Below are 15,472 nucleotides of genomic sequence, written 5' to 3'. Positions count from 1 at the left end.
ATTTTTTTTAACATTTAGTGGGCCCATGAGGCCCGCAGCCCAACGGGACTCAAATTATATAGCCGTTTAAAAACTTATTAATTTTTACAAATTTCAAATTAAAAGCTTTCTTCTTTATTTCCAAATTCAAATCCAGGCAGCGCGATCCATTCCTTCCTCGCCCCATTTGAAATTCCAGATCTCATCCCCGCCGTCCATTTTGCTGCCCACCTATTTGGGACCTTTTAACACTCAATGCTGTTTCTTAGTGGCCCTTCAGTTCTATTACCCATAATCCCCCAGGCCCCAGGTGAAACAGTGATGCCGAACTGTCGAAAGTTTTGATTTTGTGCAATTCTTGTTCGATATTTAGGCTGTGGTTCTTCCAAAAACGAGAAAATTTCAAGTTTTGGAGGTGTTCGTGTTCTTTTCCTCACTTCGTCGGTCAGGTAAGTGTATAATAGGCTCAAAGCCCTCTTTTTTCCTTCATTGAATCAAGCCATACTCGTTCTTTATAATTATTTGTTATAGTTTCTTGTTCTCTATTGGTTTAGCAGAATGTTGAGGGAATTCAAATCCTTGCGCCGAAATTTGGTTAAGAACCTCGATGAGGAGGAAACTGAGAATGTGCCCATTAATCCTATGGATTCTTTGAATCCTCAGACTGCCGCAGACCCCTCAAGACCGCCGCTGAATTCGATTCAAGAACACTCTAAGTCTCAAGCTATAAAAGGTGATTCAGATCCGTATTTGAGTAATATTAAAGTCACTAAGTTTGACAGAACTCCTACTAAGCCAAAGCCCAATTCATTAATGAATCTTCAAACTCCTGAAAAACTAGGACAACAGTCAAAAATTAGGTTTGTTTGGGCACAGAAAAGTGAGTTTCATATGAATTCCAGCGCTGTGGATTCAAAGGAAGAGGGAAGGGTAGTTTCGAATACAAATACACCGAGATCAACAAGGAAAGTAACAAAGCCTAACTTAAGTTATTCGGAGTGTAATTCAACATATAGCACTCCAACTAAGAGTGTGAGTAAGCCTCCAAATCCTGGCTTTTGTTTACCCAGTACTTCTAGGCCTCAGCCATATGGAAGTGCTCGAGTTAACTTCGGTGCATTGTCGAAAGGGATGCCGAGTTCTTATAATTCATCAAGTGTTGTTAATACATTTGAGGTTCCTAATTTTGACTTGAAGGAAGAACCATCATTCTGGATGGAGCACAATGTTCAGGTAAGCTGTATATTGAGAAATGCATTATAAATTTCTGGTTTAGTTGTTCTGAAAGTTACAGTAGAACCTCTAAATTTCGGATAATTCCTTTCCAATCTTTTAATCTCAATAATTTAGGTTTTGATACGAGTACGTCCTCTGAACAACATGGAGAAAAGTAGTGATGGTTTTGAGCGGTGCTTGAAGCAGGAGAGTGCACAATGCATAACTTGGGTTGGGCAACCAGAGACCCGATTCACGTTTGATCATGTGGCATGTGAAGCTGTAGACCAGGTCTGTGCAAATGCCTCATTCTCTAATGAAATTGATATAGAGGGTCATTAATACCCTGGTTGTCTCAGGAAACACTTTTTCGGGTGGTTGGCTTGCCCATGGTGGAGAATTGCTTGTCTGGATACAATAGTTGTATGTTTGCATATGGTCAGGTAATGCGTAAATACATGTATATGCATACTACTCATGCAGTTATCTGCAAAAAAGTTACAAGTGGTGCAAACCTTCTCAATGAATGTTCGTAGCAATTATGATGTGTGTTTTTGCCATTTCGGCTTTTAAATTATGAATTTGTTGCCCTGGATTTTTATTTTTTAACTTTAGAACTGAGAGACAACTTATGTATTCGCCTTTGTTTACTGATCAATATGTATTCATTTAGTAAGTAAAAAAAATTAACAATAAATTTTATGTGCTCTAAATGATAAAAAAAACAATATGTCCTCCTTCAATGAGTAAAATAATTTCTGACTTATAGCACAAGATTATTGATGTCCATTATGCTTGTTTTACTGAAGTAAAATTTGACTATCACTGGTCATTTCTCTCGCAAGATATTTTTTTTTGCAAATATTAGTTTCTGGTTCTTAACTGCATCATGTCACATGTAATGTACTTTCATTATGTAGACCGGGAGTGGGAAGACTTACACAATGCTTGGGGATACAGAAGAACTGGAAGTCAAGCCTCGACCAAATCGGGGAATGACCCCTCGCGTGTTTGAATTTTTGTTTGCACGAATTAGAGCGGTATCATTGTCACTCTTTCTTCTATTCGTTAATTGCTTCTGATATTGTTGTTGTGGTCGCATGACATATTCTCTTTTAGGAGGAGGAAATTCGCAAAGATGAGAGACTAAAGTACAACTGCAAATGTTCTTTTCTAGAAATTTACAATGAACAGATTACAGATCTCCTGGATCCTTCGTCCTCAAATTTGATGGTACATTTGCTTTGTAATTCTCTCTTTGTTATAATTTACAATGCATGGAAATTTGTTTTCACATATTTCTCGTCTCTTTATATCAGTTACGAGAGGATATCAAAAAGGGCGTATATGTTGAAAATCTATCAGAATTTGAGGTTAGGACTGTAGGTGACATTCTTCAGCTTTTGTGTCAGGTGATTGAATTTATGGTTTTGTTCTTCGTATCGAACCTTACATGTATTCTTCTCCAATAAGTTTGTGCATTCATTCAAGCTTCTCATAGCATGTCACAGTGCATTAACATTTGTAATCTTTTTAGGGCTCTTCAAACAGAAAAGTTGCTGCAACAAATATGAACAGAGAAAGCAGTCGTTCGCATAGTGTTTTTACATGTGTGATTGAGAGCAAGTGGGAAACGAATTCCACTACTAATTTTCGTTTTGCTCGGCTGAACCTCGTCGACCTTGCTGGTTCTGAAAGGTATCACATTTGTCATTGCTTGTCATAGTTCTACCATGAAAAGGGTTGTAATTTGCGAAATTACATTCACATTATTTTTGCATATAACAGGCAAAAATCTTCTGGTGCTGAGGGTAAACGCCTCAAAGAAGCGGCAAGTATCAACAAGTCACTGTCAACTCTAGGGTATATGACCTTCATTCATAGCTCCAAAGCTTTTATCAGTCAATTTGAACTTTGATTTCATTTTTTTCCTGACCTTTTAACAACACAAGCAAAAATTGTATGCTTTTTGCAGTCATGTAATTATGGTCTTAGTGGATGTAGCTCATGGAAGACCAAGGCATGTTCCTTACAGAGATTCGAGATTGACATTTCTCCTTCAGGTGCATTTTTTATTGCTTGCTGTTATTTTGTATAACTGTCCAAACAAAATATTCAGTTCTTGATGTTGAAAATGGTTAATGTAATATAGGACTCTCTAGGCGGAAACTCGAAAACGATGATAATAGCTAATGTCAGCCCTTCTATCTGGTACACAATATTTTATTCAATTGGTGATAAGGCTTTTAGATTTTAGTGTTGTATTAATACGTAACCATAAATTATGAATCTCTCATCTACAGCTGTGCGGCTGAAACGTTGAACACTTTAAAGTTTGCTCAGAGAGCAAAGCTGATCCAGAACAATGTAAGCATCTTTGTATGCTATTCATTTTAATCGAAACATTCATGATATGCCTACATTTATTTGGAATTTTTTTTTCATATTCCAGGCGATTGTAAATGAAGATTCATCTGGAGATGTTAGTGCTCTGCAATATCAGATACTAATGTTGAAGGTCATAAATAGTTTTGGATGATTTATGAAGCAACTACATTGTTCTCTATCTACTTTTAAACTGAACTTCTAATTTTGTGGTTGTGACAGGAGGAACTTGCTGCCCTTAAAAGAGAAAAGATAACTCGATCCTTGTCATTTGGGCCCAATGCAGATAGAGATACTGTCAAAGAAGGCAATGACAACTATGACCAATGGACTCTTGAGCAAGGAAATGAATCTAGTGACAGTCTTAGAGTGTCAAACAAACAGGTGACGCGTGCTGCTGTAAATTCCTCTTTTTAATTAAAATATTTGCTTTCAGAATGAAATTTTTTGAATTGATTAACAAATAGTCTTGAATCTGGAAATATCTTTACCAGCTGGTAATGCTGCTAACTTGTTTTCCATTAAACAATAACATTGTTAAGGGCTTAAGGCCGAGTACGAGCTGAGTCAAAGAACTGAACTTGCTAACTCATGCGAAAAATGTTCTCAATAGCTTTTCCATTCATCGTTAAGATTCACATCATGTGACTTGATCTATTGAGTGTTTCTGATATTTTTTGGTTGCTATTCAAGTTTTCCTTTTAATAGTAACAGTGGTTTTCTTGCCTGTATTTTCCTTTCATGGAATGAGCATGCATTATTCTGTATTCTTCATCACAAATGTTTTTGACGATTCATTCTCTTCGTTATCTTGTCCTTGAATTTATGTCACAGTTAAAATCAATGGAATTCACATTGGCTGGAGCACTGAGGAGAGAACAGATGGCTGAAACTTCTATCAAACAACTTGAAGCTGAAATTGAGCAGTTGAATCGTCTGGTACCCTCTGTCTTCCTCTCTCTTGCCACTTTATGGTCCATAAGCTTCGCTAGAAATGAATATAGTGGTTACAATGTGTTAAGTTAGGTAGCCTGTATTGCTTCTCAGGTCAGTCAAAGGGAGGAGGATACGATGTGCATAAAGATGATGTTGAAATTTAAAGAAGATAAAATTCAAAGAATGGAGTCCCTGAATGGTGGCTTAATGTCAGCGGATGCTTATTTGCTGATGGAGAATGCTGCTCTCTCTGAAGAAATTCAGCTTCTACGAGAAAGAATTGATAAAAATCCAGAAGTCACCCGCTTTGCTCATGAAAATATTAAGTTGATAGACCAAGTCCGACGGTATGCTTGTTGACGAGGTCCAACTGATTCATTTTCACTTTCTCTCCGTGCTTGATGTTAATACAAAATTTTCTTTTCTGGAAAATATAGGTTTCAAGACTTATATGAAGAAGGGGAGAGAGAAATGTTGATGGATGACATATCTAACCTGCGAAATCAGGTATCTAAAGACAATGGCATTGAATATTTCTTCTGATTTTCAAATTGTTCAATACTTAGACAGTGAGATTTTTTTGGCAGATTTGTCTCTTCCTAGAAGAAAATGCAAATTTGGAACATAATGTAAGTTCTTAGAAAATTTATCTTACTGATTAACAAAAACCGCCGTGCAAAGATCGTGGTTTACTAATTCTTAATAAAACATATAATACTTATTTCTATTTTGATGCAGGGTGCTGTTAACTCTAGCGGTGAAAGAGATGCCCTTCATATGGAGGTTGGTTTGCTATATTCCTGAAATTAAGATGAAGTTACAAACTTTTCCCCTGAACTGTAATACCAACTTCTGTTGTGTAGTTGGAGAGAACTCTTAGTGAGTTGGAGGAAAGCAAAAGAAAGTTAGATTGTTGTCTAGAAAATAACGCAAAGCTGAGAGGGTAAAAAATTGTGCAAATTTACACTTTTATCTGGCTTCTGTACTTCTTAATTTTTTCCACTCTCAAATCTTGGTGGTTATTATTTGTCGTGTATACTCATGTAGAGAAATCAACAAGTTACATGCATCATTAAACACAGTCGGATCTGCAACTCGAGAGCAAGATTTCAGCACAGAAGTAATCAAGGTACAGTTACTAATACTCCCGTTAATTTCACCAAGGTTTGAAGAGTTGAAAATGAAATATTGTTTAAGGTCCATTAGTCAATCATCCTCTGAAATCTGAATCGTTGTTGAATTTTACATCCTAGACTACTTAGTCTTATTTAGCTTTTACAAAATTAATTCAAGTTGTTAAACTGATATAAAAGATTTTTATGTAGGAGTCCATAGTGGAAGTTCCCTCTTTCAATAATCAGTCCATAAAGGCCTCTCGTAAAGATGTGGAAACAAAAATCACGAGTCTTATAAATCATGGGGAAGACATCATGGATTTACAACTGGAATTGGACATTTTGAAAAGTATTCTACAAGAAGAGAGGGCATACAGAGGTGAAGCAGAGGAAATGGCAAAATCTTTGAGCGCAGAACTTCTGTTATTTAAAGAAATGTTTGCATCTATAACCAAAGAATACAAAGATGCTCTGGAAGAGGTTGAGAAATCAAGGTTGGTTATTGAAGCTCTTGAGTCTCAGCAGATTTTATCAATAAATGAGTTAGAGGATCTCAGATTCTCTAATAACCGCTATGAACAACTTTTACATGAAAAAGAGCTTGAAATCTCTTCTTTAAAAGATCAGGCTCATGGTACACAGTCTGAAGCCTTCTCATCAGAAAGCGAACGCTCTCTTATAGAAGCAAAGTTAAAGAAGATGCATGATTCTCTTGAAAAGGCTAAGAGACTGAATCAATTGTATCAAAGTGATCTCCCCTTTCAATCAACTAGTGATGAAGAAATGGAAGAAGCCCGAAAGCAGGTTGAGGCAGAGACTGTTGAGGTGATTGTTTGTTTGCAGGATGAACTTTCTTTACTTCAGCAAGAAGTCCAAGTTAGTAACATGAAAGAAATGGAGACGAGAGACAGGTTGATGCTCTTACAAACTGAGATGAAAATTTTGGAGGACAATTTAAATGTGAAGGCCAAAGATAATAAAAATTTAACAGAAATGCTAGAAGATAGAGAAAATCGGTTAAGAAAATTAACAAAAGAATGGGAGCAGGTAACCTGTGAAATTGAATGTATTCTTTCCGGTGGGCAAGACTCTCTCAAGGATGCATCTGACCAAATTGATCATATATCTGGTTCATTCCCTACACAAGGAAGTTGGATTTTTGAGCAATTCGGGAAGATTAAAAAATTTATTATTGAAAAAGAATTAGCAATCAATGAAATAAAGCAATGCTTGAAGGATGCAACAGATCGGAAAAATGATATGGAGTGCATGTTAAGGTCTTTACGAGGGGCAGCTGTGCTTATGAGTGAGACGCACCAACAAGAATGTAGTGAAAAGGACAAAGAGATCCTACTATTAGCATCCGAATTAAATGCTAAGGCATCCAGAATTTCAGAGTTGGAGAACTTAATCAGACATGGTAAAGATCAACTTAGAACAACATCAGTTTGTGCAACAGCAGCGTTTGTTATTGTTAACAGACTGACAGAACTGAATTCCAACTATCAGGATTCTTTTTGTTACAACGAAGTGAGTCTCAGGGAGACTCAAGAAATTATTTCTCAAAACTATGCCATTATCAACAATCAGGCCTCAGTAACTAATGAGGTACAGAAGCAGAATGAGCATCTGCAAAGCGAACTAGATGCACCAGAGGAAAATTTAATTAAATTAAAACTGCAGCTTTCCGAGCAGGAGAAACTTTTGAAAGAACTTCAGGTTAAGCTTGAAGAAACTGAGGAGAGCAAAATCTTAGAAACCTGCGTAAAACTCGAGGAGCTGAATTCTGGAGTCTCGACATTGAAGTTTTGCATGGACGAGTATGTGAAGCAGATGGGAGATCCTCAAAAAGATAATTCCCCAGAAATGTCAATTGGTTTTTCGTCCTTGGATAAGTGTCGATCTCAGGTATTTCCATAATTCCTTACTCAATCCTGGACTCTTCAGTGTGCTTTTATATTTTGGGTATATGGTTCACCGCTTACTTGAATATTTTTGTTGCAGACAGGTACCACAATAGGACCACACATCAATGACATCGGCTCATGTAACACAAAAGCTGTAAGAACTGAGACTTCAACATATTCTATGAATGCTTCCATCGTCGAGGAACATTTGACATCCAAAAGTACTTCGAGGAGTGTAATCCTTAAGAAAGAGGTAGAATCTGCCCTCAAAAGCTTACAAGAAGTAAAGACTGAGATGGTTAAGTTGCATCAAGAGAAAGAGGAGATTTCATTGTCTGAGAAAATTAGACAGAAAAGCTTGGTCTCGTTGATGAATCGGGCATCTTTGCTTCAAAATGCTATGGATAAGTTTGAAGGTGAATTTGAACTCAACATTACTTCTTTGAACAATAAGCTATTGAGCATGGAAGCGATCTTACAAAACTCTTGCACTTCCTGGTTCAAACAAAGAGAGGTTGGTATTTGTTTTTGAAAAGAAAGAAAATCTGTGCACTCTTTCATAGATCAAACTGCTTGAAAAAGTTTCCATGTCTTCAGCACTTAGACATTGACCTTCTTCCAATGGTTAATCGACTGCTTTTAATCACTTAAAACTGTCAACTGAATCATGACTCTATACATTAGGGGAAGGTGAAAAATCAACACTCCATAGAAGAGAAACGTGTAAATGATCATTTGTAATTTAAAATTACTTTTATTGACTTGCTCTCTTTTGATTTGTTGGTTCTTATCTTTTGCAGTTGCTTGAGAATGAACTTGATGATGCTAAGTTAGTTGCTGCCCAGAAAACTATTGAAGCTTCATGCGTTCTTGAGAAATTTGAGGAGGTTCAAGATACCATGAAGGAAGCAGACATAATGATAAATGAGTTGATGATAGCAAATGAAGCATTGAAACTTAATGCTCAGGAATTGAAAGCTAAGGAAAATTGCACAGCAAATGAGAGAGATCTACTCATTAATGAAGTTCAAAGTTTGAAGGCGTCCAGCAATCAGAAAGATCAGCATCATGAGAAGTTGGAGAAAATGTATGAGACAGATATCATCTTCATGAAACGAATGTTGTCAGAGTTAGAGGATATGATTCTACAAGTTCAGACCAATTCAATGGAAGAACGGATGCCTGTAGCATTTGATTTTATCACTGTTAAGTCCCAGGTTTTTGAATCAACAAAACTGATTAAGTCATTGCTTGAGGAAGTCTGGTCAGATATTTTTGTTAAGGATTGTGCTGTGTCTGTATTGCATCTGTGTCACATGGGAATTCTCTTAGAAACGGCTAATGGACTGAATGTTGAAAACGGTTTTCTTCACCATGGATTAAGTGAGTCAAACTCCATTGTATCTGCACTAAGGGAGCAAAATTCAAGGTCCAGAAAAGAGCTAGAAATGTGCAGAATCCTCAAAGGGAAGTTGTTGGCAGATGTTAAGAAAGGCTTTGATCGCATTTCAAGCAAAGTTGAAGAATCCGGGGACCTTAACCAGAAGCTTGCCTCTTTTGAGAAGAAGATACATGATCTACTGTTTCAGGAGGAGTTGATGCTGAAAAGGTCAAATGATATGGGATCTGAGCTTGCTATTTTGACGAGGGAGCTGGATCTCAGTAACAGACAAACGTTATTGTCTATTTTGGATCAAGAAAAATTATTGAAGCATAAAGATGAACTTTTGGAATGCCAAGAAGAAAATTTCATGTTGGAATTGTTTGCAAAAGAGTTCGAGTCGTTAATTGCATTTTCCGAGTTAAAGCAGATGACAGTTCTAAAGCTTGATAAGGAGAACACAAATAGGAGCATTCTTGAAATCCTTGAGAACTTAAAAAAGAACGTAATTTTCTGTAGCATGGATGCTGCATTTGGTGAGTCGCTATCACTCGGAATTGAAACTGAGCATGCTCTTCTGCAAACTGAAGTTGCAGAAGCAACCATGAAGCAGAATGCATTGTTGCTGGCTCTTGACGAGAAAATTTCAACAATTGCACAGATGGAGGCTTTAAATACAGTTCTTCATCAAGATGTTCAGTCATTAAAGGAGGTTACTCGTTCCAGTGAAGACTTGATATCCTCACATGATGAGGCGATTGAATCTAATAGAATTCTATCTTGCAAAGTTCATAAGCTTGAATCTGAAATTGGAAATTTACTAGATAACATTAAGATGAAGGAAACAGCCCTCGAAACATCTTCTATTCACACCTCAGAATTATATCGAGAAAACCAGAAGTTGAAGGGTGACACCTGTCTTCTGGAAACAGAATCAAACAGACTCCAACTTGAGCTGGAAACAAAAGATGAAAAACTTAGTAAACTAAGCTTCCTTGAGAATGAAAATGCAACATTGCAGAGTGTGTTAAAAGAGCAGGAAGCAAACTATTGTGTGCTTCTGCAGGATTTGGAGGATAAAAAGGCTGAGTTTGAATCATCAGTCAAAGAAAATTGCAGACTAAGGGATAGCAGTTCGCTGTTGAAGAATTGCACGGCCAAGTTGAAGGAAGATTTGCTTCTTGCAAGCGAGGAAACCAAGCACCATCTGATTTCTCATTATGTCATCAAAGATTATTTATGCTCGACTATCCATGATTTGAAGATGAAACTGGATGACATCGATGTTTTAAAAGAAGAAAACATTTTATTAAGAAATGAACTCAGAGTTCATGAGACTAACGAGAAGGTATTCCTCAACGCGTTGAACACTAAAAGTCTACAACTTGATGATTTGACAAAATATGAAGATGAAATGATCTGCAAAATACTCAACATGATTACCCGAAAATATGTGGAGGTAGATTATATGTTTAGAAATATTGTCATGGAGGTGGAAAAGGCAAACACATTTATGGAGCGATTTGAATTGCTGAAGAATCTCACGACACAGTTAGATTCTGAATTTTGCTCCGTTCAAATGGAGATTTCGAGGAAGGATGATATTCTCAAGGGGCTATTATTTGACTTGAGCATGCTGCAGGAGTCTGCATCCAGCAGTAAGGATCATAGAAGTGAAAATGAAGAACTGACGGCTTCTCTAAGTGCACTGGGAAAAGATTTTGAATTAAAATCACTTGAACTGGAGGAAGCTGTTGTTGAAGGTCAAATGCTTAAAGTAAGACTACAAGAAATGACAGATACGATTTCTGCTCTCAAACAGGATTCTGCAAAAGAACACGAGATTGTAATTTCACTATCTCGCCAAAATGCCGAGCTTTTAGCTGGCAGCCGAGATGCTTTGGAAGCAAATGACTTGTTGGAGAAAGAATTAATAGAAACAAGGATTAAAAGTGAGTTCTTAGAAGCAGAAATTGCTGAAATAGAAAGTGCTCTCACCCAAATGAGTAAAGCAACTGAGTTGTTAAAGAGAAATTTGGATTCATCCACCAGTCAGAGGGATGACCTGGATAGAAAAGTTTTTACTTTGACCAAAGAGCATGAGAGAGAAAGAGCTCTTGCTGAAGAAAGTAGAGTAATTGCTAGTGAAGCTCAAGAGGTAATATTGAATAGGCAAGAAAATGTTTTTGGTGATGGTTTCATATTATTTACATATTCCTTTGATATCTTTGTTTTGGTTGATGCCAGATTGCTGAAACTCGAAATTTTTTGGCTGAGGAAAAGGAAGAGGAAGTGAAACTATTAGAACGCTCTATTGAAGAGTTAGAATCTACCATAAACGTTCTTGAACGAAAGGTATCTCTAGTAAGATTCATTATGAACTTCTATTTTTCATTCATACATTGACAGGTATATTTCTTCACAAGGTTGACCTAGTCAAAGGAGAATCTGAGAGGCAACTACTCCAGAGAGAGGAACTTGAACTGGAGCTTTATTCTGTCAAAGAACAAATGCAAACTGTTAAAGCCAATGATTCTGACATAAAAAGGTTTAATAGCATTTATCCTCTTTGTGCCTCAGATTTAGATGACAGCTATACACCATAAACATCTCTAAATACTATAAGTTCTCTTGATTCAGATGTCTAGATGAAAAGGAGGAGAATCTTCAAGAAGCCCTTCAACGCATACAAATTCTTGAAAGAGAAATAGCAGAGAAAGACAAGAAGGTGAAAAATTTTTACACTGGATAGTCCTCTTTTTTATTTTCTTTTGTGATAATTATTTTGTTACTTGTACACTTTGCTTAGCAAGCTCAAAATGTTTATTTTGTCTAATATTTTGAACAGATCTCTCATTGTAAAGCTCATATTTCTGAGCTAAACTTGCATGCAGAAGCACAGGCTTGCGAATACAAGCAAAAGGTCGAGCTCGAGCCAATTCTTATTTATTGTGTATTGAATTTATAGAGTTTAAACTTCTTAACTTCCAATAACAAGATTTTGATTCTGAATCCTCAACAGTTCAAGGCATTGGAAGCTATGGTAGGGGAAGTCAAAATCGAGGTCCCTTCCACTCATAGTGCAAATTCATCATCAACCAAACTGGAAAAAAATACTTCCAAGTCTCGAGGTTCAGGATCTCCTTTCAAATGCATAGGACTGGGCTTAGTTCAACAGATTAAGTCTGAGAGGGATGAGGAGCTTTGTGCTGGAAGACAACGAATCGAAGAGCTTGAGGCTTTGGCCTCAAGCAGACAAAAAGAGGTAGCTTTGTCTGATGAATACTAGAACCCCTGAATGGAATGTCCTCATTCCAAATACCTCTCCATGTTCTCTTGCAGATATTCCTGCTTAAGGCAAGATTGGCATCTACTGAAAGCATGACTCATGATGTGATTCGGGATTTATTGGGTGTGAAATTGAATATGAATAATTATGCCGTAAGTTCCCTGACTCACCACATTGTTTGAACTTTTTTCAAGCCAGAGGTATTACAAGTTACTATATAAAAGCAACGAACGATTGAGAACATTTAGTTTTTGGACGACTGCTGATGGATTCATGTTGCTTGGATCTGCATTGGGCATGAATGAGCCTTTGTGCATCTTAGAGGAAAAAATACTGTTTTAACTCTGAATTAACTTGTCACTGCTAGAATTTAATGGACAATCAACAACTTCACTTGTTAGTGAATGACACTCAAAACCATAATGCTGAAGCTCAAGCTGAGGTACCCTTTCTCTCCATAATTGGTTTCATTTATTGTTATGCTGCATGGGATACTAACTATCTAATCTCTCGGATGCTGCCTTGTAGGAACAAAAAATAGTTGACCTGAAATGTCAGATTAACGAGTTCATCAAAGAGAGGAACGGGTAATGAACAGTGTTATAAAATTGATGATTATTTCCTCCTAAGTTGCTCATCTCGTGTAGAATTATATTTCAGGTGGCTGGACAAGATTGAGAGAAAACAGGCTGAATTGGTTGCTGTACATGTTGTTTTGGAAAAACTGCAACAACATGATCAATTGCTGACGACTGAAAATGAGATGTTAAAGGTAGAATCATGAAAATCATGTTTTTGCTTGACTTCACCTTCAAAACTCTGTTTGTATGGAAGGATTTGAAAGTAGGGATTTCAAATAATTACTGGAAATCCACTCAAATTGTTTCGATCATTTTGAAATCTATAAATTTGAAGTTCATCTTTCATTTTTAGTAGTTTGTATTTATAATAATGGATTTCAAATCCTTATTTGATTGAGTAGTTCGAAATTCACTAATTAAATACCTTGCCCAAACCAAATCATTCAATTTAAGGGAAACCTAAACGAATTTCGTATTTATATTATCATTTTGATTCATAATTAAAATTTCTCTCAGGTGGACATTTCCAATCACAAGAAGCTGGTGATGGAACTTGAAGGAGAACTCAAGAAGCTGTCTGGTCAACAGAATATCCAACAACGCATCCATCATCACGCTAAAATTAAGGCAAGAGACTTGTAAAGTTTTATAAATTATTGGCAACATTATCCTCCTAATGGTCATATTGGATATATATGTAGGTGTTCATTGGCATCTTTTAAGTTTCATTTACAAATTTGTAATCGAATGATTGCTGAAGAAAACTTTGATAATGTCATAGGAAGAGAACAATTTACTGAAGACTCAAAATGAAGACCTTAGCATGAAGCTGCAGAGAACAGAGGCTATTTTTTCCCGTGTCAAGGAAGAGCTAGCTCAATTCCGTGCAGCAAATGGGAGAAAGCCCTACATTAATTTTGATGAGGAGCAATTGTTGGACAAGAAGTTGAAGGTCAGTGCCTGGTGCATTGCTTATTATATTCACACTGAGCAAGTCCAAGAGAGAATTTTTTATTCTGAATGTTTGCTCGTAACAGGAAACGGAAGAGGAGAGATTGCATTTAGCTCAGAAGTTACTTGGCTTTTGTACTACTGTATTAAAGGTCAGATATTGTTATTTTTTGTAGAGTGTTGCCATATTGTATCAAATTGAACCCAACAGCTTTTGATCATACTGCTGCGCAAAATTTACCTTACTGGAGGATCCCTATGCATTGAGGACACAGCAGATGTTTTTAACTTTTTCTCCTATATCTATTAAACAAATACTACAGGCTGCTGGAATAACAGCAACAAGTGAGGTAAATCTCCAAGTGGCTGAAGAAGCACTTGAGCAGCTAAAGAATCGGGTAATTTATCTTGAAATGGAACTTGAAGATGTGAAAGTCAAGGTAATAGACTAACTCAGAAAAAATGGGCTACAGTACCTTTTGATCATTAACTCAGCAACCTTCTGCATCAATACCTTGTGTTCTTTAGAGGGCGTAGACTAACATTGCTTATCTTTTGACTTTGTAGAATCGAATAGTGGATGAAAGAATGAGATTGTCCGAGCTCAGGACACAGGCCTCACCTGTGAATTTGAGGACCGGAGATAATTCCCTCGCCCGGAATCGTGTTGCTCAAACTCCATTTCTTTCAGCTTTTGAAAGATGAAGCCTATGCGCTTGCTCTCCATTGTGCAGCATTATCAGAGTTAGCTTTTTGGTAGCACTTAATACAATAGCAAGAATGTCAAAATAGAAATGCAGATCCATAGTTGTGTAAATGTAAGTACAAATATGTTGATTCCCACTTTTTGTGTTTTCATTTGAATCACAAGGAAGAAGCAATCAATATGTAAATGAATATGAAAACATAGAAAGTTTAGCCCTGTGAATCAAATTGAAGATTACACCCATATGAATTATGAATTCCTTCTTGAAAGTGTACCAAACGATTGAAACCTACTTAAAGTTTTCCATTTGAAAATCAAAGGCAACTTTCCTGTAAAGCATCAATAGTCCACAATTGGGCCGTCTGTGTTCGGTTAATATTTCACTTTGTTATCTTGAAACTATGTAATTGATTTCTTTTTTGTAATTGATATAAGGATTATGTTTAAGATTATATATTTCCTTGACTCTAAAAAATCTTCCTTCACCACATACCATATCCCAGCATCCACAACTTTATACAAGATATCGATTTCAAGAAATTCAATACGCTCCATCACGCTTCTTATCTTCCTTATTGTCTTGAAATAAAAGACAAGAGCCAGCCAACCAAAAGAGAGTCTAGACAAGATATATACTTGAAATCCAGATGGAAAAATTTCTTTTAAAAATGTCAAGATATTGTTTCTCCTAATTTTATGGTGTGGCTAATATCTTTGGGGAACAAAATTTCAAATTCGCCTGTCCTTTATCAAATCTTATGCACCATTTTCTACCCCGCCTCTTAGTACATATTCTCTTACCTTGTCTTCAAATAATTATGAAATTTAATTAATTTTTTTATCAATTAAATAAATGACAACAACCTAAAATTCCAAGTTTAGAACGGGATCTTAGGTCAATCCAATAGTAACAAACTCTTTTCCAAAACATGAACAAGAAAATGGGTGAGTGGGAAAACAGGGTTTACTCGACCCTACCCCTGCTGGCAGTGCCCGCAAGGGTCGATCCAACGGCTCGGATTTTTCC

At 36.6% G+C, this 15,472-nt stretch overlaps 1 protein-coding gene and 1 long non-coding RNA gene across 4 annotated transcripts; one reads left to right on the top strand and one right to left on the bottom strand.

Annotated features, from left to right (window-relative positions):
- The first annotated feature begins 121 nt into the window (after positions 1–121).
- On the top strand, positions 122–14,831 carry LOC140826981 (kinesin-like protein KIN-12D). Of its 2 annotated transcripts, none has more exons than XM_073189547.1 (38): positions 122–428; positions 537–1,212; positions 1,330–1,485; positions 1,554–1,637; positions 2,115–2,234; positions 2,314–2,427; positions 2,514–2,606; positions 2,732–2,892; positions 2,983–3,057; positions 3,170–3,257; positions 3,347–3,405; positions 3,498–3,561; positions 3,647–3,712; positions 3,802–3,963; positions 4,414–4,518; positions 4,627–4,862; positions 4,953–5,022; positions 5,103–5,144; positions 5,254–5,298; positions 5,379–5,458; positions 5,563–5,644; positions 5,841–7,538; positions 7,635–8,051; positions 8,338–11,076; positions 11,166–11,273; positions 11,345–11,466; positions 11,559–11,646; positions 11,767–11,841; positions 11,941–12,183; positions 12,261–12,359; positions 12,575–12,649; positions 12,736–12,794; positions 12,868–12,979; positions 13,305–13,415; positions 13,570–13,740; positions 13,826–13,891; positions 14,063–14,179; positions 14,307–14,831. In XM_073189547.1, the coding sequence occupies exons 2-38, from the start codon at positions 538–540 to the stop codon at positions 14,442–14,444; spliced, it is 9,015 nt and encodes a 3,004-aa protein (XP_073045648.1). In that variant the 5' UTR covers positions 122–428; position 537; the 3' UTR covers positions 14,445–14,831. The 2 variants fall into 2 exon arrangements, with proteins under 2 accessions (XP_073045648.1, XP_073045649.1); XM_073189548.1 differs by having other exon boundaries at positions 534–1,212.
- Positions 4,467–14,354, bottom strand: LOC140826982 (uncharacterized). 2 transcript variants are annotated; one of them, XR_012116902.1, is made up of 3 exons: positions 14,216–14,354; positions 6,683–6,768; positions 4,467–4,567 (listed from the first exon to the last, which is right to left on the bottom strand). It is a non-coding gene; the product is annotated as an uncharacterized lncRNA (long non-coding RNA). The 2 variants fall into 2 exon arrangements; XR_012116901.1 differs by lacking the exon at positions 4,467–4,567 and adding an exon at positions 4,818–4,939.
- Positions 14,832–15,472: the final 641 nt, after the last annotated feature.

The sequence above is a fragment of the Primulina eburnea genome, chromosome 3, assembly GCF_022965805.1.
Source record: "Primulina eburnea isolate SZY01 chromosome 3, ASM2296580v1, whole genome shotgun sequence".
In the NCBI taxonomy this organism is placed as follows: Eukaryota; Viridiplantae; Streptophyta; class Magnoliopsida; order Lamiales; family Gesneriaceae; genus Primulina; species Primulina eburnea.
This window is presented reverse-complemented; position numbering and strand designations above follow the sequence as displayed.

Excerpts from the sequence above, each read along its gene's own strand:
- LOC140826981 (XM_073189547.1), top strand. The coding sequence starts at position 538 with ATGTTGAGGGAATTCAAATCCTTGCGCCGAAATTTGGTTAAGAACCTC. Across the intron at positions 11,467-11,558 it reads AATGATTCTGACATAAAAAG|ATGTCTAGATGAAAAGGAGG; the intron begins GTTTAATAGCAT and ends CTCTTGATTCAG. Across the intron at positions 14,180-14,306 it reads TTGAAGATGTGAAAGTCAAG|AATCGAATAGTGGATGAAAG; the intron begins GTAATAGACTAA and ends TTGACTTTGTAG.